The sequence below is a fragment of the Gambusia affinis genome, linkage group LG16, assembly GCF_019740435.1.
Source record: "Gambusia affinis linkage group LG16, SWU_Gaff_1.0, whole genome shotgun sequence".
NCBI classification, from domain to species: domain Eukaryota; kingdom Metazoa; phylum Chordata; class Actinopteri; order Cyprinodontiformes; family Poeciliidae; genus Gambusia; species Gambusia affinis.
Window position 1 is genome coordinate 6909381 of NC_057883.1, and position 24039 is coordinate 6933419.

Below are 24039 nucleotides of genomic sequence, written 5' to 3' on the forward strand. Positions count from 1 at the left end.
ACATACAACCATGCGCGCACACACTCACACCTAGGGAGAATTTAGAGAAACCAATTAACCTGACTCATGTTTTTGGACTGTGGGAGGAAGCCGGAGAACCCGGAGAGAACCCACCATGCACAGGGAGAACATGCAAACTCCATGCAGAAAGACCCCGGGCCGGGAATCGATCCCAGGACCTTCTTGTTGCAAGGCAACAGCTCTACCAACTGCGCCACTGTGCAGCCCTGATTCATGAACTGATTGATTAATTATTGCAGCATGCTTACGCGGGAGTCCTGTTTATTGTAGAGTTTAAGTCATTTCAAGGCGTTCCGGTTTGGTGCTTTTAATGCCAGCATGTGTTTGAGCCTAAGAAGAAAAGCAGGCCTAACTACAACAGACATGAAGGCAGCTCTCATCCACCATGGCCCACAAATAAGCTAATGAGGACAGACAGTGTAGGTGCTGGGACGACTATTAAAAATCTCATTACAGTCTCGAGGCTGATGTTGTCAGCTGCTTCTGGGTGCCTGCAGTCTCTTAAAACCTCAGCGCGAGTGAGGAGGAAAAGCTCAACAGTCGTGACGTCTGTCCTCCTCTAGTGTTTGGGCCGCTTGTCTTAACGAGACTCGCTGTCCGTTACATCCGTTGTGTTCACAGGGTTCTTCTGCCGGGTAGATAATCTGACTCACAGGACATCCACTCAAAGTGATGCTTAAAATGATGGGGTTGCTGTGGACAGAGTGCTAACTGTGAGTCAGGAGAAATGGCCTTTCTGTGGCTGGAACAGTTCGTGTTCTGTGGTCTGGGTACATGTTCGTCCTTTCTTTTCTCTTTTTTTCTTTATCGGAAAAGAGGAATAACATGTACGTTTTGCACCGTGACAGAAAATTCATAGGGAGAGAAAGTCGAAGGAACTCCACACCGAGTCAATGCAAAAATGTCTATAGTGACTAAGCTCATCGCAATAAGCAATCAATCAATCAATCAATCAATCAATCAATCAATCAATCAATCAATCAATCAATCACATGATGAATTAAAATGAGCTTGATAATTTCCACTTTGATGATTAATATTTTTTTAGAAGTTTCACAATTCATTTTATTCACGGTTTCAGTCGTGTGTGTGTGTGTGTGTTAAGTTCTGTTTTATTTATTGTTTTTGTTTTTGTTTTATTTCGAGCTCTTAAAACGTCTTCCATTTCCGATGCCTGGTGTTTTGTACAAAATTAAAGTTTATTCGTCTCTGACAGGGCGAACGTCTCTTTGGAAATGTATTTTATTTTTGCTTAACTTTCTGGTGGGAGCTTTTTTAGTTCAAAATGAGTCCTACCACTGGTAAAACACTGACTGCTGATAACCTCACCACATAACCCCACTTCAGAAGAATCTAAGAGATCACTTTAAAGTTAAATGGATAAAAATGTGCTTATTTTATTTGCTAATACAGGTTCCAGAATGTAAATCTAATCCAGAATCTAATCAAACTGTAGCCATTAAGCATCCAGAGATAATAATCAAAAGAAAAGTTCCTAAATTTAAATTAACTTTAACCCCATTAGACTCCGACATGTAACAACTTGGGACTTTTCCTTTCTTATGCATTCCTCAGCTAGATCTCTTCTCAATTTTTTCTTCCTTAATGACAAATTAATAGAAGCCCAGAAGCCTTTAACAGCTACACTGCTCAGATCCCAGAGTTTATCATTTCTGCCATCAAGTGATTCTGAGCCGATCGGACGCGGCCGCTCCGCTGCTTGAGAAGGCGGCGTGGTGAGACTGGAGGACGGGGCGGCGTCCTAGAGAGAATGAATTTTCACAGTGGGCGTTTAGCCGGATGGTGCTCCATTACTGGCAGCGGCGTTCACCCCTCGAGCTGCACGTAAGGAGATTAGCTGTGCAAACGTTAATGAAAGACGGCGATAAAGAGCGGGAAAATGAGAGCAAGGGAGTGACCCCCAAATGCCCGGAGAGAGGAAGTGAAACATTGACTGGGCAAGGAGAAGAGGATTAGTCATTATCAGTGTAATGAGCCTCTAACTTCAGTTCACACAGGAAACCCTGGCTTCCAGACAGAAGGTGTTTTTATGTTGACGTATTACTGAATTATAGGGGTGAAATAATTCATCCAGCATCACAGCATGACGATTATACATTTTACTCACAAACCAGATGAGACAAGCTTTATACATTTGGGGAAAGTCCCAAATTTTAAAATATGGCAGTCCAAATTGGACCAGATATTTTATTAATTTGTTCCTCTCCTAGACAACTTTGGCAACACAATAGGGAAACTCAAGAACTATTTCCTTTTTTGCTTCATAACAAGAGTATGAAAAATATTAACCTACAGTCCACTCCTTCATATCCTGAGCTCACAAAGTCAAATGCTAGCAGCAACAGGAAGCTAGCTAACGCTAGCAACTAATCTAGCTACTTTTTCTGGTGCTATTGCTGAATTTTTGGGACTTTTATTAGAAAGCACAATTGACTCTTTCTCTTCTCAGTGAGTAGATGCTACCAGAGATCCCTATCCTCTCCCAAAACACTCGCAGACGGCTGTGAGGATTTGAGTTTGTTCCCAGCTGTGTCTCGTTCCCTGATTACTCTCTGCGTATTTAATCCCTCCTCTGTTCCTTGTTCCTCATCGGGTCTTTGTCTAATCTGTCTTGCTGTCGAGTCAAGTTTGTCGTCAGATGTCTAGTGTGACCAATTGCTACCAGTTTTGAGCCTTAGCCTTCTTGCTCAATCTCTGCTGCCTGGATGTTTTTATTTTTGGACTTTGAACAACATCATTAAATCATAATTTTACTGGACTAACATTCTGGGGGAAGAAAAATTACCTTTAGGAGTATTTTTACTTTTACTTGGCTAATTTTATCATGAGTACAAAATTTGGATGCTCTACCCCAGGGGTGTCAAACTGCAGTCCTCAAGGGCCGCTGTCCTGCAACTTTTAGATGTGCCTCCGCTGCACCACACCTGAATAGAATAATTAGGTCATTAGCAAGGCTTTGGAGAACTGGTCTACACAAGGAGGAGGTAATTAAGCCATTTCATTCCAGTGTTTTGTACCTGTGGCACATCTAAAACCTGCAGGACAGCGGCCCTTGAGGACTGGAGCTTGACACCCCTGCTCTACCCATCTCTGATTAAAATCAACAGAGCAAATTTATTTTCAATTCTAAACATATTTAGGTTATTTTTGACTCACTTTCTGTCTTTCCAACAGCGATTCCAATTTCATATGCACACTAACGATGCAAATTAGATGATTACATGGTTTAGCAGCCACTTTCCTAACTGAACAGTTTTCACACATTTTCACTTTGCAAGGTGTTGAGCTGTTTTGGTGTCAGAGAGAGAGGCATGAAGTCTCATTACGCCCCTAGTGGATGACTTTAGAAAATGCACAAACAGGTGAATTGGACTGGACTGGACCGGCTTCTCCACGTGTCAAACTCAAGGCCCGGGGACCAAATCTGTAGCTTTTTATGTGGCCCTTTACACTCCAATTTACATCATTTAGCCCCTCCAGTTTTTACACAAATCTACAAAAATTTATTTTAAACAAATCCGCACAGAATCAAGAGTTCCTCACTTTTTTTTTTTTTTTTTTTTTTTGGATTTTTACTGCAATTTCTTCTTAAAAAAGTAACTTAGTTAGATTACTGACTACTTGATTTGGAAAGTAATTAAGGTACATTAAAAGTAACTGGCTTAGATACTTTCATCAACAATGCCAATCGAAAATTACATTGATCTTTGCCAATAGCTACTTAATTGCAAGTTATAGGCTATGGTTGAAATGAAGGGGAGATTTTTTAATGGTTACAACAGTGCAGAAAAGACCTTTAGTAATTTGTGCGTGTTTTGTGTGTTCCAGTAGGCCCTATTGTCTAGAAAACTCTAAGAAGGATTTTAAAACCCTCCAGTGTTTACATTTCTGTCGCTGCTGATACTGTCGCACAGAAACGGCGGTCACTCCCCAAAACGTGTGTGAAATAAAATTATATTACAAGAGAACATGATGTTTGGTTTATGTGTGTTTTTGTTGTGGCTAAACTGATTGTTTAAAGATTAAGAAATTTTTTAAAAAGACCCTAAAACCTTAAAAACAGCAGTGCAGTTTTTAAAAGCAGGTTACAGAGCTCAAAAGCTATCTCCGCAGTGGAGGTAATGAGACTTTCTCTCTCTCTCTCTCTCTCTCTCTCTCTCTCTCTCTCTCTCTCTCTCTCTCTCTCTCTCTCTCTCTGTCTCTCTCTCTCTCTCCAGATGTGTCTTTTCAATTAGCTAAAAGAGGTGTGTGTTATCGCTTTTCTTTTCCACTTGAAGTGACTGTCTCCCCGTGGAGACATTATTCCAAACGGCCTGTCTCAACATTAAAACCTTTTTCTATCGGCAAGTCGCTAATATGAAACGTATGAAACGTTTCCCAGGAGCTGCCGGTGAATTATTCATGACCACGACGCGCGCGTTTCCAGAGGCGATTGGTGCCCACATAAATACCGGGGACACTCTAAGCTGAACCCCTCCCAAAAATCATCCAAAAACACTCGTTTCTGTTTGTTTGTTTGTTTGTTTGTTTGTTTGTTTAGCGTTTCCTTCTTTCACCCTGAAGCCAGCTGGCTTGGCGACACTTTGCATCAATGCAAGCGGTAAATCGTTCAGCTGAAGCTTTAAACAAATTAAAAAATACATAAAATAAAATTTCTCCTCCAGGGACCGCGTGATTGATGTCACAGGAGTGAGATCTATCAACAGATGAAAATGCAAATGAACGCCTTGTGCGACGTGTGAATTTCATGCGCGCTAACTTTTGTACTGACGTTCCCCATGAGTCACCGCAGGAACTGTGGCAACTTGTTTGCGCTGCGTGCGCAGTCACTTTGCGTTATGAGCACAAACAAAATGTCAGTGGATTTTATTGGGATTTAATGTGGCATTTTGGGGGGTGATGTAGGCTACGCAGGGCCGGATTTAGAAGGATGGGGGCCCCGGGATGGAGAGAGTTTTGGTGCCTTTTCCTAAAAAATAAGTAATAAAAAACCCAACCATTTTATTCATGAAAAGTACAAACTAGTCATTACCTTAGATCAACACAAAAACAAAAAAACCCTTAAATTACCAAAAACGCCTGAAAAGGTTTACCCAAAAGCTTGGCCTCTTTATGAAGACGTCAAGCTACATTTTCTACTTTTGCAGTCAAAAATACCTGAACTGTATGTAGTTTGTAGCTATTATGTTCGTAACACAAAAAGAAAGTGAAAATGTTTCGCTTTACCCGGATTTTTCATGTTTATTTCTTGTAAATGCACATTGAGTGTCGAATGCGCGGACTGGAAAATACAGTAAATCTGCAGAATAAAGTATTCTGCTCGTGGATTTTAAGAGGGATCAAGATAGCACAAAAAAGAAATGCCATTTTGGACATGCATGCTTATTTTTGAGGATGCACATGTCCGCCTTGCCCTCCAACCCATTCGCCGCAGAGGCCCTGTCCTCCCATCTGCTGACCTGCCGGCCTTGGCGGCGAGCTTGTCGCGGAGCAGGAAGTAGCCGTAAGCGGCGCAGGAATGAAAAGAGCCTCCACTTTCCTGTGACCTGCTTTTCGGGGACGAAGCCCTGTGGGCTTCAGGAACAGACGCCGTGGAAAGAAACGCCTCCAGGCCACCGAGCGCTCCTCGTCTTCATCCGCTCCGTCGTACAACGACTGTTAACCCTTGGTTGTGTCGCAAGGACGGCGAAAGGAAAGCTACTTTCTTTTTTTTCTTTAGGTCAGCTTGGAAGTGAGGGAACCTGGCGACAAAAACCAGCAGAGTGTGAACTGAACGCTGTGGAGAGAGTGAGTGTGATTGGTGAGATCTTGAGGTGAGAGAAGCAGCAGATGGATCCGGACTGGCAGGAGAAGAGGAGTCTGCTTTTTGTTTTTTCCAGTTCGAATACAATAAAAGTCTAGCCTATATTCTGAAGAAATATTGGGATTTAAAATTTTTTTTTTAGGGGAAGCGTCTCATAACGCAGATTAAATATTAATGAAGACGGAGACGGGAGGCTGCTAACTCAACGCAGCACGAGGAAGGACTCAAAATCTCCCCTGCGGGCCGTTTAAATCTCATTACTCTTGGTTTATCTAATCTGTGCACAAATTCAAGCTAAAAAGAAAAAACAAAAAAAAAACAAAAACCAACTTCTGGCAAAACAGTAATACCTCAAAAATTAAAAAGAATAAAACCTGCTTTCTAGTCTTGAGTTTTCCTGTCGATTTGTTCTAGCTGACAAATGTCTTCATACGTTGTAGCCGCATTTCAGGGAGCCGCATCAGGATCGCAGTGAGAATACACAGCTGTGAAGCCAAAGCAAAAAAAAAAGAGACGTGGTTTTCCAGAGCACCATGTAGGAAACGTCAAGGGATAAAGCACAAATAGATCTGGACTTTTAGGAAAAATAAGCAAGAAGAAAACCATCGTTGGGGGTAAAATAAAAAACAACAACGATGCTTTCCATCCATTCTGATTGGGATAAAATTGTCCTTCAAAGAATGAGTGGAAATGACTGTAAAATTGACTGTGTGGCAGATGGACGTGTGTAGAAAGATGATCCTATAAAATGATCACTCAGAGGGGCTGGATGTATATAACAACATGATTCACTGCAGATTGACTCAGAGTTTTCTCTCTGTCGCTTAATGTCAAGTTGCAAGAAGAAATCCTCAAGATAAATAATATTTATAAATCTTTATATTTACAAAATATTCATAAATCTCATTGGACTATGTCTGTGCAGCAAAATGTTTTGTTTGTGCTGCTTTGGTTTTTAAGATATAAATCATCGCCTAAAAGTCATTTTGAGTCTGTAGAAGTGGTTGAACTTTAATCTGTCATTAATGTCTTCAAAGCCAAAGCAGCACAAACAAAACATTTTGACGGCAATTTTGTCTGACTCAAAGAAGGTGGGGAGGGCTGGCTGACCCCTCGTGACCTCTAGGAACAACAATTTGAACAATTTCATTAGCTAACCCCAATTAGTGGCTTTCTAAATGTAGATTGTTGCTCTGTGTGGCGTAAAAACAGCCCCTGGTAAATTTTCCACAAGAATCCTGGTGTCAGTGTTCAGGTTTACATAATCCAAGACATTTTTTCGACATAAACTTGTCTATCTGTAGACTTTTCTATACACTAATAGTTAAATCACTACGCTGGGAAAAAAATTAAAGACATGCTTTTTTCCAGTAAGGACCATCTCTTGAGACTCTAACATTTGAGTCCCTGGTTGACAGAGGAAGCCCTGAACAAAGTTAAAACTTTACGTTCAGATCTTTGCTCAGCTGTTGCCAGCTCAGACCGTCCCCATTTGCGTGGACTCATGTTGGCGGCAGCTGTCAGGTTTTTTTTTTCTTTCCCAAACTCTGGAGTTCAAAGGTCAGCAGGCTGACTCCCATTTGGTCGTCTAACGTCAGATTCCAGAGGCCTGGCTGTCACCGAGGAGTGTGCGTTGGATTGTTTTCGCAGCGTTTTCCGCCGGATCAGCTAGTAGCCGGTTTTTATTGCGCTCTACCGCAGCCGAGACCATTTTTCTTCCTTTTTGTCGGGAAACGCCCCCCCCCAAAAAAAACACCCCCAGAAGACAACATGCCCACGAGTTCAACCCAACGAGGTTCCCAGAGGGTCAGAGGGTCAAGCCTCTCTCTTTCTCTCTCTCTCTCTCTCTCTCCGTCACCTCCATGTTCACACGACCTCGCACTACATCCATGCGAACAAGTCATCTCTTCTTTCCTGCTATCCAAACAGAAGTCCTTCTGTGTCATCACCCTCATCCACAACAGTGGCATTTCCTGCCATGTGTGCTGAGTTCAGCTCTCACCAGGAGCCCAGCAGCTGTAATCCAATAATAACAATGCAGAGTTCTCTCATTCTAGATGTCTTTAATCGCATCTTTTACTGTCGGTGCCCATCACATCTCGACAGTGTAGCTTGAGGACGCGGTAGTTTTCAATTTTATGACTGAAACTTGACCTTAAAGAGACTTTTTATGCCGAAAAATAGCTGCACACTCTTGTTGTACTTACACTGAACTCAACATTCGTACCAAGCTATACAAACTGTTCCAACCTGTTGCTACATGTACTTCCTGTTCATCTTAGTGCTTTTGTCTTTACTGGTTTGGCACAAGCTGCCAAAGCGGTGGCCCAATCACTAACCTACACTCTCTGTAGCACTTTGTTTGAAGAGGTGTGCTTCATAAACACGACATAACGCCAGTTATGAACGTGAAGGAGTCTTCGTTACCACTGTTGTCATGACGTGTCAGTCGGTCAACAATGACACTTCCAATACAAAGTTGCTCTAAACGTTTCATTAAAAGTCTGTTAAAAGTGTCAACTTTGCATTAAGTGTCATTATGTACCGAATGACGCTTCATGTCGTGAACATTCATTTAGACTCCTTCATGTTTATGACAGTCTCATGTCAGTCTTATGCACACCCCTTCAAATAAAGTGCTGGCTAATTTTGAAAACCTCTGTTATTTTAGGTCATTGTAGACGTTTGCTACAGAATTTCTCTTACTGATGTCTGATTTATTGTTGAACTCTTCACAATAAGAACGTCCTCAGGACTTTAGAGACAATGGGCTTTGTTTTTCTTATGTGTGTGTGTCTTCTATTTTAGTCCAAGCTCCTGAAAGCGTCCCCATGTGTTTGTAGCTCTAATGTGTTTGTCCTCCACAGGGTCAGCTGTCCCAAGCCTTAAACGGTCTGTCAGACAGAGCCACCGAAGCAAAGGAGTTCCTGGTTCAGCTGAGACACATGGTGCAGCACATCCAGGTACTCACCCATCCACCCAAACCAAAAGACGCCTGCCGTTTTCTTTATTGCGACCTCCAAAGATTTACTTGGTCTCGCGTTGCTGTTTTCTTACCAAGCCTATACGTTAAAATCTTAAACTTGTGACGTGCTGCTTGATTTAAAAACAGAAAAAAGGAGAAAAAAAGAACCTCTAAAGCCACGACTGAACGTCTCTGCTGGATCTGTGTTTATGCTGATGACGCTGTGGTGAATGCTGGATTAGGAAGACAAAGCCAGACGAAGCTGTGGTCAGCCGAACTGGGTGATTAGAGGAGGAATGTGGGATTAAAGGCCTCCTTTGACAGTCATCCCACAGACTTGGATACACCAGCGTGTGTGTGCGTGTGTGTGTGTGTGTGTGTGTGTGTGTTCACTCTGTGTAGTAGTGACAATCTTCAAATAATACAGATGTGTGAAAATGGACAGCAAAATATTTCAAGGTCTAAAGATATTATTCTAATTCAGACTGTATAGTTAATAATAATTGTAATATTTATACTATGATATAATTTTATTTTTCAATAAATATAAATAAATATTCAAGAGAGTTATCAAGGTTGTAAAATTCTAGAAATTTCTTTTTTTTTTTTAGGAATTCATAAGATATTCCGTGAAGAAACGACAATAAAAAACGGAATTTAAAAGCTGAACCATGACAGGATATATTAATCGATTAATCGATTAATCGGACATCATTTATAGAGCGTTTTTCATTCAATGAATTGTGACACAAAGTGTTATATCTGACAATCGCACCAAAAAATCCTGAGGTGGGTAAAAACAAAACAAACCGAATTATTAGGAAGCTAGAACGAGACGAGAAAGAAAGCGTTGAACTCAGGAAGTGAATTTGTAAAAAAAAGGAAAACCCAGTGAACGAAATAAAAACATTCAAACTCTGGAATGCTAAAAATACCTTTAACATTTAACCATAACCCAGAAAAACAAAGATAACGGGTACAATTGTGTTGAATTTATTGGGGAGTCTTCCCAGTGCTAAAAACAAGATAAAAGAAAAATAATATTAAAGCCATTTGGATCATAGAAGTAAAGGCAGAGAGCAAACAAAAAAATAAAATCCCTTAGAATTTGATATACAGGAAAAAAAGAACATTTTTGAACTTCAAGTAAAAGTCAAGTTAAATAAGTTTTTACTTTGTTTAAAAAAAAAAAACATCACAGATTGTGGGAGACCTCATGCCTGCGGGGTATTTTTTGTTGTTTTGTTTTCGCCCCTCAGGAAAACGGCGTGGAATTTGAGGCCTGTTTGGTGGCGCAGTGCGACGCCCTGATCGACGCCCTGAACCGGCGCAAAGCCCAGCTGCTGGCCCAAGTGAACAAGGAGCATGAACACAAGCTTAAGGTGGGTAAAAGTGACAAAAAAAACATTTGACATTATGTGCGTAAGGGCGAAACGACGTCCATCTTCTTCCCCCGTCACAGCATTCTGTTTCAAACAAAAACGAGACAGAATGGTGACGCTCTCTCCGCAAATCAAATTGGAAAGGAAAACAGAGACCAGTGCCTCTCTAGCACCGGAGAAAATCGAGTTGAGCTGCCATAAACTGAAGCTGCTACTTGCCCAGAGGGGAGCAAGTCTGTCCTTGTTGATGGCAACGTAAAATGTTTTCATCTGCAGCTCAGTTGCTTAAGAAAATCCTTCATTTTGGGAAGCCTTTTTTGAGGTTACGCGTCCCATCCATTGAATGTTCGAGTTGTCGTTTGAACTCTATGAGGATTTGTGAAATCGCAGTCTGTGTCTCTGTTCATTTTTGATACATTCGTTGCTTTGTTTTCCTTTAAAAAGCACCCCATGGCAAATTGAACACCAGATATGAGTGAGAGGAGAGAAAAGGAGAGAGACACGTTTGTTTTGCGTCCATTTTCATGCTTGAGCGCGGTGGAGAATCGGAGCTTCACACGTGTAGGCGGGGTGAAGAACGCAGCCTGCGCACGGCGGCTTGTGAGCGGAACCACACGCTGCACAAACACGCGTTCCATGCTTTTCCACCACCTGCCGTTCTGTTTTTTTGTGCAGCGATCCACGACGACTGCGTCTTCGCACCGAGGCATTTTCTAACATCATTTGTTCCTTTCTACCCATCGTAGAGTTGTATTTTATTGGGATTTTATATATTGGGTCTACGCTTTAGTTGGCATTCAGCTTCCCTGATTCACTTCATTTGTAAAACATGTTTAGTTGCAATCACAGCTGACATTTGAGAATATGTTTCTAACTGTTTTCCCACTTAAAGACAGTCTTGTGGTGCTCTTTCTTTGTTGCAAAAAAGCTCAAGATTCGTCAAAGCTTTCACAGGCCAGCTGGATTTAAAGTGAGCTTAAATTACAGATAAGCGCACTTAGTCCACTAAGGTGATTTCTGAAGCCAGTCACCTGCACTTGATATTATTTATGAGTATGAAAGGTTGAATATAAAGTTACACGCCATGCTTTACAGGCTTTCTTTTTTTGTTGTTGTTTACATATGTTGAAAATAAATTTTTCTTCCACTTCACAATTATAAACTATTTTGTGTGTGGTTATAAAATAAAGGCCAACCATATACATAAAGTTGCATTGTCATAATGTGAAAAAAAAATCAAAAATGTCAAGAGGTTTGGATCTTTTTTGGGGGGATTGTGTTCACCAAAGTCATCACCGTTTGTTTTGTTTTTTTGGGTGGGGTGGGGGTTAACTGATTTGACCAACAGTATCATTTTCTAATAATCTGAGAATAAGTTTAGTATAGATTTCTCAATATCATCCTAGTTTAAATTGATATTGACCACAGAATAATGTTAGATTAGTAAGTATAAACATTTAAGGAAAAAAACATCCCAGACATGAGCCAGACTTTTACAGAGACCCAGAGTTTTTGGGGGAAAGGTTGGAAACAAATAGTTTTTTTGTGTGCACTGTGTATATTTTACAAATTATGCGCCTGATATTAAAGTCAATGGACTCATTTCACATGTGGCACATTATTAAGATATTAGACTTTTTGGAAATTGCACTCATTACAAAATTACCATCTTCTTGGGACCGACATGGAGCCATCCGCCAGACGTATTAAACCAAATCGTCATTCAATTTGCTCCTGCAAATGTGTAGACCTACCTTTCAATATTCTGTAATCTGCATGAGTAAAATATTTTTTATGTTATTTTATTAGGGGGGTCCCTGGGATTGGGCACCAAAACCTTTTTTGGCTTCAGCCCAGGGGCCCTTGTTCTTCTAAAGCCGGCCCTGACCACAACATTTGTGAATTGACACTGACACACAGGACAGAAATAGCAGGTCTTTAACGTTTTGTGTTTAAATATTCTCTAATTTACCTAATCTGACAAAGTTATTTTCTTTTACTTGTTTAAGCCACAAAAAGCTTAAACATCCAAAACTGTAAGAGAAAGAAGATGCTTAAACTCTCCCCCCCTTTTTTTCTTTTCTTTTTCTTTTTCTTTTTCTTTTATTTGAGCTACAGATTAAGCGACTCCGACCACATTTAAAATACAGTATAACACGCCGCCATGATAGATGAATTTCTGATGATTTTCAGCCCATGACGTGTCGCAATCCTGTTACGCAGGCGCTGTGCTGCCGCGTTAGCCGCAGGAGTTTCCCACCCAGGTTGCTGATGCAACTCAGCAGCGCTGCTGTGCTTCTCAGGATTTCTTCTGTTAAATGGAGACGTCAGTCAGGATGGAGACAGTTCTGTGGAATCCCCAGCAGGAGTTTGTACGCATGCGCAGTCGCTAGGCTCTTTTAGTTGTTTTTCCTGCCTCGTCGCTCTGCAGCTTTAGCAGCAGCACCCAGCAGACTCCTCCATTAATTGAGTTACACTTAAACATCAGGATGCAGTTTAGCGTCGGAAAGTCAGACAGACAGAGGCCTGAAATCTGTCCGCAGACGATGAGAGGCGTGTGGCGCGGCCTCCCGCTGCTCTCCTCCGGTTCAAAACTCTGAAGCCTGGCTGTCGCCATGGTGACCTGCTTCTTGTTGTTGCGGAGCCACGGAGACGAAAGGTAGTCCTTCATCGCATGAGGCAGGTTAATATATTTCCGGGACATCAGGAAGTCCGACCTGCGTTGAAGACCTGCGGTCTTGGAAACTAGTTTCTCCTCTGTCCTCGGAAATCCCAAGACAAACTGAGACGTGTGGCAGGAAGCCATCTTAAATCTGCCTCTCTTGTTCGCCTCCTCCAAACGCTGACCTTCCATCCGAGAAGGTCACAGAAGTCATCAGTAACATTCCCTCGCTGACATCAGAGTGATGGGCGACGCGAAGCCGGTCACATCCTGTCGCCGTCACTCTGAGCGGCGCGTTGCGTTGGCCGTCCCTGCTTCCAGCTTGGTTTTGCCGTTTCCCTCTCCTTCTATATCTCATGTATTCCTTTTTCTGCGCTTTAATAGTTTACATGCTCTTTCAAGAAAAAAAAAAAAAAAAGGAAGTCAAACTTTAACAAACGTGACACTGTGGCCGTGACTGTGCAGTGGAGCCGCTGTCCTTCGGGGAGGGGTAAAGACTATCCGTTGGAACTGCAGCCACAGTGTTTTGTTTTTCTTTTGCAAGGCCAAATGTGCCGCATTGGCCCAGTAATTAAAGCGGGCACGAATAGAAGTAGGCTGGAAGAGATGGAGAGAAAGAGAGAAAAAAAGACAGCTCATTATTTGAGCTGCTACCGAATCTCGCACGCAGCACAAGAACACGAGACCCACCTGAGAGTCGCGCACAGTTAGCAGCTGCTGATGGGAAGAACCGGGGAGCAGAGAGTTGGAGGAGGATTGCTTTTGGGCTCCTGTTTGGCCCCAAAATGATGACAGATGCAGAAATCAGGGCGACAGAAATTGTCAATAACGCGCAGATATTGTGTTTCTGAGACCTCGTGCCGAGGTTGTGGCTCACTTTATGCCTGTACCAGATTCACCAACTGATCGTGGAGATTTCAAATCTTGTCCACCCGGAGGTTAGCACCGCACAACTGCTGCCTCCTCTGCTCTCTGGCCCAAATCCAATTGAATGAATCCTTCCTATCTGTCATCTGGCAGAGCGGCGGGCAGATGAATTCTGATGAGAGCTGAGACGAGCGTTTCAGTAAGCTGTAATTCACTCCACCTTTTTTCTGTTGCCAGTCATTTTGACTTGACGGCATCAAAAAAAAAAAAAAAAAACAACAACAAAAAAAAAATCAGTCGTTTTCTATTTTTACCAGCCAATTTTTATGGTGATATTAATGACACAGGCTATTCAGATGCATCTAATTTTCATTCGATTTAATTAATACTCAACAAGTTTGGTTTTATTTCACACTGAATGGTTCGAGTTTGTGACAAAAACATTCAGGTAGTTTCCAACAGTTGCCTTGGTCTGTTAATTATCTTGCTCGTTACGCGTTTCCACCCAGTAAAAAGATAGAAATCCTTATTTTATTGTCAGAAAATCTAACTATTTTGAATGCTTGAATGACAAAATAATTGTTTTACCAAAGCACACAAATCATTTTACAATTCAGCCTTTAACAAAAGAGTGACAGGTTGTAAATATTTCAACTTCCTTTGCAACAGTCACATGTTCCATTGGCTTGAAGTGACTAGAGCTAAGCAACATGTTAATGTGAAAAGTTTTTAATAGAGTTCCTTAAAGAAACATGTTGACATCTAGGTTGCTGAAGTGAAATTAGCAACGAAACACAGATGAAATGTGTGAAGAGATGGACTTTTGACTGCTTTCATTCACAGCTGCAGTGTATTCTGGTGACAAAGACAAAGGCGTTAGAAATTTCAGCTCTTAAAACCTCCGACAGGGTGCCGATCTGATAGGTATCCACGGTCATACTCCTCCATTTTCCTGACGTCTGAGCAGTTTATTTTCACGTTGATGCTGGAAACGCTGCTGTCACTCCTGTCTTCTTGGGTTGCCGTTGCGTTACGACAAATTTCGGACTTGCAACTTTCGGCCGCGTCTTCGGTTGCCTCGTGCGAGTTCTCTTTCTTCTCGACTTTAGCTTTCGTAAAAGTGTTAACTGATGCCCTTCGGTTTCTTTCACTCGCATAAATTCCTTCTGTCTGGGACTCCCAAAGCATCTATTGTCATTTTTTAATCAGGGACTTTTAAGGTTAGACTTGACGTTAATGATTTCGTCCACTTGTAGCAGAGTTCTACGACAAGGTCCAGTCCATTTTAATTTGCGTAAAAATTTGGTTTGAGGTCCTATAAAAAGGAGCGGGTTTTGGTTTCGTCCTGTGAATCCCTCCGTCTCTGCCAGCTCCAGTCGCCAGCGAATCATCTTCACGGAAGCTGCCCGGTCCACCGTGCGGATTTTCCTCTCCGTTTTGCCTCGGAGCCGCTCCGATAGCAGCAGTTAAGTTACTGTTTCCTAGCAACACGCAGTCCAGCGCGTGCGTTTATTTCACACTGTTGCAAAGAGACGGTGGACATCAGAGCTGTCAGCGAGCGAGCGAGGAGGGGGAGGAATCTCCCACCTTAGAAAAACAAGTCAAGTATTCACAGCGCCAATCCTTTCCGTTCCTCTTTGCACTTTTCTTTTCAGATCTCAGTCGTCGTTTCTGAGCGTTTTTTCCTCATCCTGCTCCCTGATGTAACTCGCCATGACTGTCCTCAGCGCGCGCGCGTGAAAACAACTTGACGCTTTCTCTTCGCTGGCGTCAGCGATAGAAACTGCACCCTTCACCCTCCTCTTCGTCCCTCGACATGTGTCCCAAGAGGCGACAAAAAAAAAAAAAAAAAAAAAAAACGAGACCTAATCAATCACTCCAGCAGTTCGGCTGCTTATCTTTTCATTAGTGTTTGTCCTGTTCATTTATTAACCGTCTCTTCGCTCTGTTTAACCTTCTTTTTTTTCATTCTTCGTTTGTTTTCTTGTTATAAATCTTGTTTTTATTTTCCTTCTTTCTACCCCACATAAATAAATGTTTTCCTATTTTACCTTCTTTTTGTTTTATTTCCCCTCACTCAAATTATGCTCACAAACATTAGCAGGACTTTATGTAGCCTACGCCTTACTGTGGTGACCAGAAACAAAAGCCTATAGTAATTAGTCAATGATTTAACTCTTTTTAATCCCTTGTAGTCCTATAAAATACGTGATTACCTTCTTCCCTGTACCCCATCTGTCCAGGTGGTTCGGGATCAGATCTCCCATTGCACAGTGAAGCTGCGCCAGACAACAGGACTGATGGAGTACTGCCTGGAAGTCATCAAGGAGAACGATCCCAGTGGCTTCCTGCAGGTGAAAGGACTTCTGGGAAATTTCGAAGTAAAGTTTGGGGGTAGGGGGTTCCTTTTGTTTTTTCCAGTAATGTAGCGGTGTCCGGTTTCAGATCTCGGACGCTTTGATCCGGAGGGTCCACATGAACGAGAGCCAGTGGGGGAAGGGAACCCTGACCCCGAGGATGACCAGTGACTTTGACCTCACCCTGGACAGCGGGCCCCTCCTGCAAACGATCCACCAGCTGGACTTTGTACAGATGAAAGGTAAAGGAGGGGTCGCCTCGGACAGATTTCCCAATTGTCTTATTAAATCTTCCTCGCACAAAAAGAACAAAAAGTGTGCATCAACCATGTTATCAAAACGTAAACCCTCCGGTATTTAGGCATGTAGTGCGCACTTCCTGGGATCTGCTGCTCTGTTCTGCTGGTGTCCTCCTTTCTCCGTGGCAGCAGCCTCTTGAGTCTGGAGTTAAAGAAAGCTTGTTTTTGAGTCTGACCTGTCTAGCTCTCACACAGAAACTGTACCTCACACCGGCTTCGTATTCAGGACTGTGCAGAAAACCTCGGATGTTCATGATCGTTTTAGCATCCCTACGTTTAGTCGAAACTCCTCGAAAAGTCTGTAGACATTATTTACGGAAGCTGTTGATTTATGTGTCATAAGGAGATGAAAATGAAATCTGGAGCATGGCTGTGTGTGGTGGATGTCTTTTCACATCTCAGACTGTAATCTGTCCTGTTGTTTTTTATTTTTTCCTCTTTCCTCAGTCCCAGCTGCTCCCATCCTCCAGCTAGAAGAATGCTGTACCCAGAACAACAGCGCCACGTTGTCATGGAAACAGCCGCCGCTCTCCACCATCGCCGTCGAGGGTTACATCCTGGAGCTGGACGACGGAAACGGCGGGCCGTTCAGGGTAGGGACCTAACGCGGCACCGATGCTTGTTTTTTTTTTTTTTTTCTTTTTTTTTAGATGGCAACATAGAAATGAGAAGGAAGCCAGATTTTTGGAAGATGACCGGCGAAGAACGGAGGATGTGACAGCAATGTCAACCGTTAACCGTGAGATCAAAACCCAACTACCAGGAGAACACACTGCAAAAAAAAAAAAAAAAAAAAAAAAAAAATCAATATCTTACAAAGTTTCTTTTTTTGGTTTAGTTTCTAGTGCAAAAAGACAAAACAAACTTCTAAGTAACTTTTCAACCATATACAGCTCTGGAAAAAAAAAAATTAAGATACCACTTAAAATGATCGGTTTCTCTTATTTTACTTTTTATAGCTATATGTTTGAATAAAATGAACATTGTTCTTTTATTCTAGGCACTCCTGACAATATGTCTTCGAAATCCCAAGCAAAAAATTTGTACTTATCTGTGCAGTGCTTCCAGACCTCAATTTATGCAAAGGAAACAAGTTCATATTCATCTAGTAACAACAATACTGATGTTTTCACTCAGGAAGAGTTCAGAAATCCATATTTGGTGGCACAGCCATCACGTTTTCAATGGGATTCAGCGCAGTGGTCTTTTATTTATTTCTTTTTCTTCCCAGAGCTGTATTGGAGCTTGTTTTAAATAAATGCACCTTTAATATATATATTTTAAAGAAGTTCTAGTTCCACCTTCAAGTTATTTCACATATAACATGGGGAAGTGTCTCACAGTAAGTGAAATAATATTCCAGTTGTACTTTTTCATCAGTTATTTACCTAAAAAAAAAAGCTCCTGTGTCTTATTGAAAAGTTACTCGTGAGTTCGTCTTGTGTGCTAAGACAGCCGCACTGCAAACTGGACCAGAAGCACTCGGTGATACGTTGCGCGTTTTCGCAGCGCAGGCCTGAAACGCAGCTGCCAGCCGGGACGATTCTGCATGAAGCGCGATCTGGGATCAAAAGGGTCTCCAGACCCACACAGAGACTCACCGTGTAATCTATCCCCCCCCCACCGCTGCTCCACCGCACCGGATCTTTGCTCGGCTTTGTCAGGACTGCGACCTACAAAAGCTGTGGATATCCATGTCTGTTAACATTTTGCCCCCAGCCTAGGATTTGTTATTAGAGCGCTGTGAAAAGCTCAGCGAGTGAGGTCTGTTGCCTGAGTCGCTCAGCCTTCAAGATATTTGGCTTTTCAGGCTTTGTTTATTTTGCTGAAAAAAAACAGCAAAGGTTATATTTCTCTACTATTATACAGTCGAGGAAACAAAGTGTTCATTTGTATAAAGATGTGAAAAGATGGGAAATTTTAAGGGGGCATGTATAATCAAAAATATCTGAGCTTTACATCATGTTATAAATGATCAAAAACACACCTGTTCCAATCTCCGGTGCAAAACGCCTGGGTGGACCTAGCTCCGCCTCCGAGACGCAGCTCGGTTTCCAAGCCTCTGAGCTTTGGCCTCATAGAGCAGCCTCCCTGCAGATCCCTCTCTCAGCTCCTTCAGACTAGCCAGCAGCAATTGGCAAACACCTGATGGAACTGCTGGGTTCATTATAGGAGCTTCTTTTGAGTAAAAAGCTGGTAAAAACGTTGTTAAACCGTTAATAGAGGAGCCATGTTGTGGCGACTTCCTGAAGGCGGAGTTTCAGAAACAGCAGGAGTTTCTTAAAGAAACAAAGTCCCAATTTCAAAGCGTTAAATTGTGATGTCAAATTTCTTTTAAGTTGCATTTGATACACGCAACACTCGAAGCTAACACAGTTGCTTGATTGTGCTATTAAACAGAACTATGTGTCTTGACGACACATAAACACTGCCCCTTTAACACTGTACAAAAGTGAATGACTACTGCTGCAGTATCCAATCTTGAATCATCCAGTGTATCCAGTAACTAATAACCGGTTAGAAACAGTGCTACAGCTGGGAAATATTTCTACAGTCGTGGTGTTTGTGTGCGTTTCACAGCACAATATCTTAAGATTGAATTTTGCGGCTCCCCTGTAAATTGGAAACAATTTCCACACGCGTTTCCATTGCACCGTTTTAACTCCCACACCGTATGAAGCGACATTTTGCCAGAAAACTGTGCACTCAATAACGAGGGAAGTTTTCTCGCTCCATCCTCTACTCTCTGACTCACCGAGTCCAACCAACGCAGCCTCCCGCTGAGCCTGGCGACTCGCGTCCCCTCTCCTCCCCCCGATCCTCCCTAACGTCTATTTATACACCGGCGAGCCCACGCCATCGCTTATCGCCTCCCCCATCAGATCCAGCAGGAACCCCTCAATTCGGTGTCATAATTACGCACTTGCTGCATTTGGCTGGGCTAACGGGAAGCTGGTGTGTGTTTGTGTGTGTGTGTGTTTTGCAGGAGGTGTATGTGGGGACGGAAACCATCTGCACGGTGGACGGGCTCCACTTCAACAGCACATACAAGTCCAGAGTGAAGGCGTTCAATTCCAGCGGAGTGGGCCAGTACAGCAAGACGCTGATCATGCAGACCTCTGAGAGTAAGTCCAGCATCGCCGCCTCCTCTTCCTGCTCAGTGGATGGGATTCACAAAAAGCTTAGCCGTAGCACTTCCCACTGATTATTCCACTAGTTAGCGCCATCCAACGGTTCGATAATTAATCGCAGTTATTATAATCGATTTCAGTTAAAAGGGGCGGTGTTGTGTTAAATAGACTTTTTTGAGCTTTACGTCATGTTATTCATCAAAAACGTACCTGGAGTGTTGCTGTGATTCTTTCCAGCATGTTTGAGAAATCCTTTAATCTCCTGTGGCAACCATTCAGCTGGGCAAAACGCCTGGGTGGACCTAGCCCCGCCTCCAAGACGCAGCTCCTCCTCCTTTGTAGTTCCCAAGCCTCCAGGCTTCGGCCTCACAGAGCAGCCTCTCCGCGACTCAGCTCCCACTGACTGGCCAGCAGCAATTATCAAACACCTGGTGGGACTGAGCATCTGCCGAGATCACGATAGGAGAAACTATTGAGTGAAACGCTGGTAAAAAAAATTAATAAATAAAATCGTTGTTAAAGGGTTAATAGAGGAGCCATGTTGTGATGATGTCTTGAAAGCTGGAATTTCAGAGAAGAGCAGGTGGAGACAGAGGCCCAATTTCAAGGCGTTAAATTACAAGTCGAATTTCAGTCATATTTGATATATGAAGCATTTTTATCACAAGTGAAGGCAACGTGATTCGGCTATAAAATGAAAGCACGCAATGCTGCCCCTCTAATCCACTGAATTCTAGATTTATTTAACGATGTTTAAATTTTGTTTGAAATCCAAATGTGTGCACAATCGTTTTGTTAACGGACAAGCCCAGTCATTTTGTGAGCAAGCAATTAAATTTGCAAGTGCGATTAATCTCAATTAATCACAACTAATTATTCTGACAGCCCAGCATTAAGCAGCGCTGATCCATTTAGTCAAAGGATTCCAGATTGTCAGTCGTCAGCGTTTGGGATCAAAGTTGCTCTCTCCCACAAAGTTTGACTCCAGAGAGAGCCAAGAAAGCAGATCCATTACCGACTGTCCTCTAGCGGGCCAAACTGCCAGGCCGCCCTCTCTTGTTGGTTATGAAGCGAACTGATTTTGTTTTTGGGAAAGTAGAGCCACTTGATAATCTGTGCAAACTGTGTGAAAGCCATTGTTAAGTTCCCAAAAGAAACCGTGTTATATTATTCTTTACATGACATGTCCAGCAGAAAGCTTACGCAATTAGACTTATACCTTAATTTTTTTGTAAACGAACCGGTGCGATGAATTGTCACTTTGCCTCACACGAGGAAATTTAAGCCAGATTGCATCTGAAAGGCCTGCTGTGGGCTAAAGTAAAAAATCTTTTGTTTTTTACTTGTGGTCTGGAGAATGGCAACAAGTTTCAGTACTTTGGGAGTTACAGGAGGCTTTTCATCTTCAAATACTATAGTCGATATTACGTTTATCCAAACAAAGCAATTACAATGTTGTTTGCAGAGCATTTAGACTTTAGATCTACAGCGTCAGGAGCAGTAGGATTTTATTTAATAGTCTTACGGTTCTTGGTTCAGGGCAGCACTGTGTTAGGGGGCGGTGGAAGGGATTGAAAGGGGAAAAAAGAAAGATGTCACTGTAAGAAAAATGAGAGTACATTTATTTTCTAATTATGTTCAAATGAATCATTTTATATTCCTACTTTGTAACGATTTAAAGGATCATTTCACTGTTTTGAAGGCTGGAACTGCCTCAATCACAATCTAAAATACCTCGAGTAGCTTGATGAGAATATTCTATTCTAAACAGAGACAATTTTGTAAATCGAATTCAATTTTTGATTCCTTACAAAAGAAGGAGGCTTGACCCTGAACCAATAGAAACCGTAATATTTTTCTGTTGTCTGGATAAATGTTGCCAAACAAACTGCTGAAAGCTATGATATTGTAATAAGCAATCTTACTGAAACTGCTTTGTTTTGTTTTTGAGAGCCACAAACATTAGCATCTTTGTATTTGTCATTATATAGAAACAACTTTACATCATTATGACTAAAATATTCTCGCAGCCGTAGATTCTTGCACTTCTTTGTGTGTGTTAGCAATAAGGCTGTGATTGCATCAGCTGTTTATCCTGACTAGAGCTGACTGAACGATATTTTTTGTGTCGATACAATCGTATCTTGACTCCATAGAATCTATAGAAGAAATAGTGAAGCTTAAAGACTAAAATCTTGCAGGTTTTTTTTTTCTTAGTGATGTTCAGTTATTTGGCGTCACTTTCAGCTGATTCCTGTTTTAATGTTTTGTAATACAACAATTTAATACTTCGACGTGTCTTCTGCAAGATTTCAGTCTGATTCGAATACCGCATAGGAATATGTTTAAGCCTTTAAGCCCGTGACGTCCAGCATCATCTGCTTGGCGTGTAATCCACTTGTGTTCCCGCTTTGCCATTAGTTAAATGCTGCTCTGCATAGTTAAGGGGAGCGCGTCATCCATCTGTGGACCTGAAAAACCCCGGACAGCATCCAGAGCGAGCGCTCAGCAGCTGTGTGGTCTAACCTTGCAGATAAATTCAGCTTTTGTTTTCTTTTTTTTATTTATTTATTTATTTATTTATTTTTTGTGCAGCCATCAGCCTGAGCAGACTGTTTTGATTTTGTCGGTTTTTAGGAGAGAAAAACAATTACAGTGACATTCTCTTTATTTTCATTGTGTGTTCTCCAATGTTTTCCTGATTCTTTGGTTGACTTTGAGGAAATCTTCCGGTCTTTGACCGCCGGTGGTGAACCGGCTTCCCTGATCAAATCTGCTTTTGTATCTTCTCCGCTCTCCCTCCCCAAACCCCCCCACCCCCCACACACTGTCTTCGCCGCTGCTTCGCTCGGCTCTTCCTCCCTCTTACCTCCCTCCCCCGCTTCTTTTCTTCTTCTACTCTCTCTCTCCCCCTTCATGTCATCACATTTCAGCTGGACTCCCTCCATGCGATATTCAGTCTCTAGGCACAGGTATGGACGGCTGTCACGGTCGACTCCTTCCGCCCTAATCCCCTCCGGGCCTCTGCCTGTTTCATCAGTGAGGTCGTCACACTCCGACCAGCAGGGGGGCAGTTTGCTGCTCTGTGGGCTCCACATATTAAACATTTAATACGGGCCCCTAATAAATGTCTGTGTCTTATTTCCTTTGAGAAATCAAACCGGGGTAATGGAGCGATGCTACGCGTGGGGGACGCGGAAAGCTGTAGACGTTCAGGAACGGTGCAGCCCATAGAAACAGCAAAAGCCCGCCTGCTTGACTCCCATGTTTACCTGTGTAGACGATGAAGGTGTGATTTCACCGTTTTCAGTTTCTGCAGTCTTAGCTGTTAATTTTTGGAGTGCGAGGACATTGGGTATTCTACGCGGGACCAGAATAACTGGTGGTTCCTGTGTTTGCTTAACTTTATCCATCATTTTTATTTAAATCTATTGGGTATCCTATGCCTGGGTTAAAAAAGAAAAAAATTAAAGGATTTGCTTGTAGATGGGCCAAGTGTGATCTGGTGAGGAAAATAAAATGCAGATTATGTCCATCGAATGATGTGTAATGTCATCAGTGACTATAGCTAGTTGCTATAAATTACAATATCAAAGCAGTAAATGACTTTAATACATTGAAATTGTTCAAAATAATAATTTTGTACTACATTTACAATAATCACAATATTGTCCAGTTTCTACCATAGTTTTCCTATCATATAAGTATTTGAAGTGAAGTTTTGTTGTAAGGTTATAAGGATTTAATCTCTTGACATCTACATTCAGATCAAATTTTGATTTGATGATCTTGGGGCTAAAGCTAACCGCTAGACCAAAGCGGACTTCTATCCACTCCAGTGTTAGAAACATAACAGGAGTTCATGGAAACAAGGTTTTATGAAGCTTTAAATCCTGTTCATGTTTTCATTTGGCCGTTATTTACATAAAAGTCTACGGTTATTTACACAAGGCATGGAGGTCCAGCATCGATGGTCTTCCAAAGTGAAACTGTGTCATTTTTCCCCGTCTTAATTCTCAGCCTTTCAGACCGTTCAGAATCCTTCACCTGTTTCCTCTCCTTAATATTTGCGTTTTGTTTTGAACCTGATTATTGTCATCAAATTACATCTCACACACGATTCTGCTTTTCTTCGCTCTTCAAAAATAGCTAACGACAGGAAACATTTTCTGTTTCCAGTACTTGTTTCCATCAGGAAGACCATTGATGGTGCACTGCCTCCAAGCTCAATTTCCTTTGTAAATACACATCTGCTTCACAAGATAGTATTCGCACCAAACTAAAGTGACGTTTTTGAGATTGCAGGGGTTTTTTTAAAGGCGGTAGAAGTCCGCTTTCATCTTGGCTCCTTTATTGTCGGTTGACTTCAGCCTCCAGGAGCAACTAATCTGGATTATGAATTAGGAAAATTAGTTAACCGCTGCTGGTGAGATATGAGCCCTAAATCCCATGAACAGAACTTCATATAAATATATTTTCGGTGAACTACTATCTGTACTGTTTTGTTTTGTGTTTTTTTTTTTTTTTTTGT

The 24039-nt window shown here is 42.0% G+C and overlaps 1 protein-coding gene and 1 long non-coding RNA gene across 3 annotated transcripts in view; one reads left to right on the forward strand and one right to left on the reverse strand.

Moving 5' to 3' along the window:
* The window catches only part of trim9 (tripartite motif containing 9), a 36599-nt gene that overhangs the window by 5914 nt on the left and 6646 nt on the right, over nt 1–24039 (forward strand). The window contains exons 2-8 of one of the 2 annotated variants that reach the window (XM_044143006.1): nt 8713–8808; nt 10070–10192; nt 15965–16075; nt 16167–16320; nt 16825–16970; nt 19364–19502; nt 22442–22480. In XM_044143006.1, coding sequence (XP_043998941.1) covers nt 8713–8808; nt 10070–10192; nt 15965–16075; nt 16167–16320; nt 16825–16970; nt 19364–19502; nt 22442–22480 — 808 coding nt within the window. The remainder of the gene's footprint in view (nt 1–8712; nt 8809–10069; nt 10193–15964; nt 16076–16166; nt 16321–16824; nt 16971–19363; nt 19503–22441; nt 22481–24039) is intronic. The other variant, XM_044143007.1, reaches the window with a different exon arrangement.
* On the reverse strand, nt 14435–15630 carry LOC122846216. The gene is made up of 2 exons (XR_006373204.1): nt 14662–15630; nt 14435–14576 (listed from the first exon to the last, which is right to left on the reverse strand). It is a non-coding gene; the product is annotated as an uncharacterized LOC122846216 (long non-coding RNA).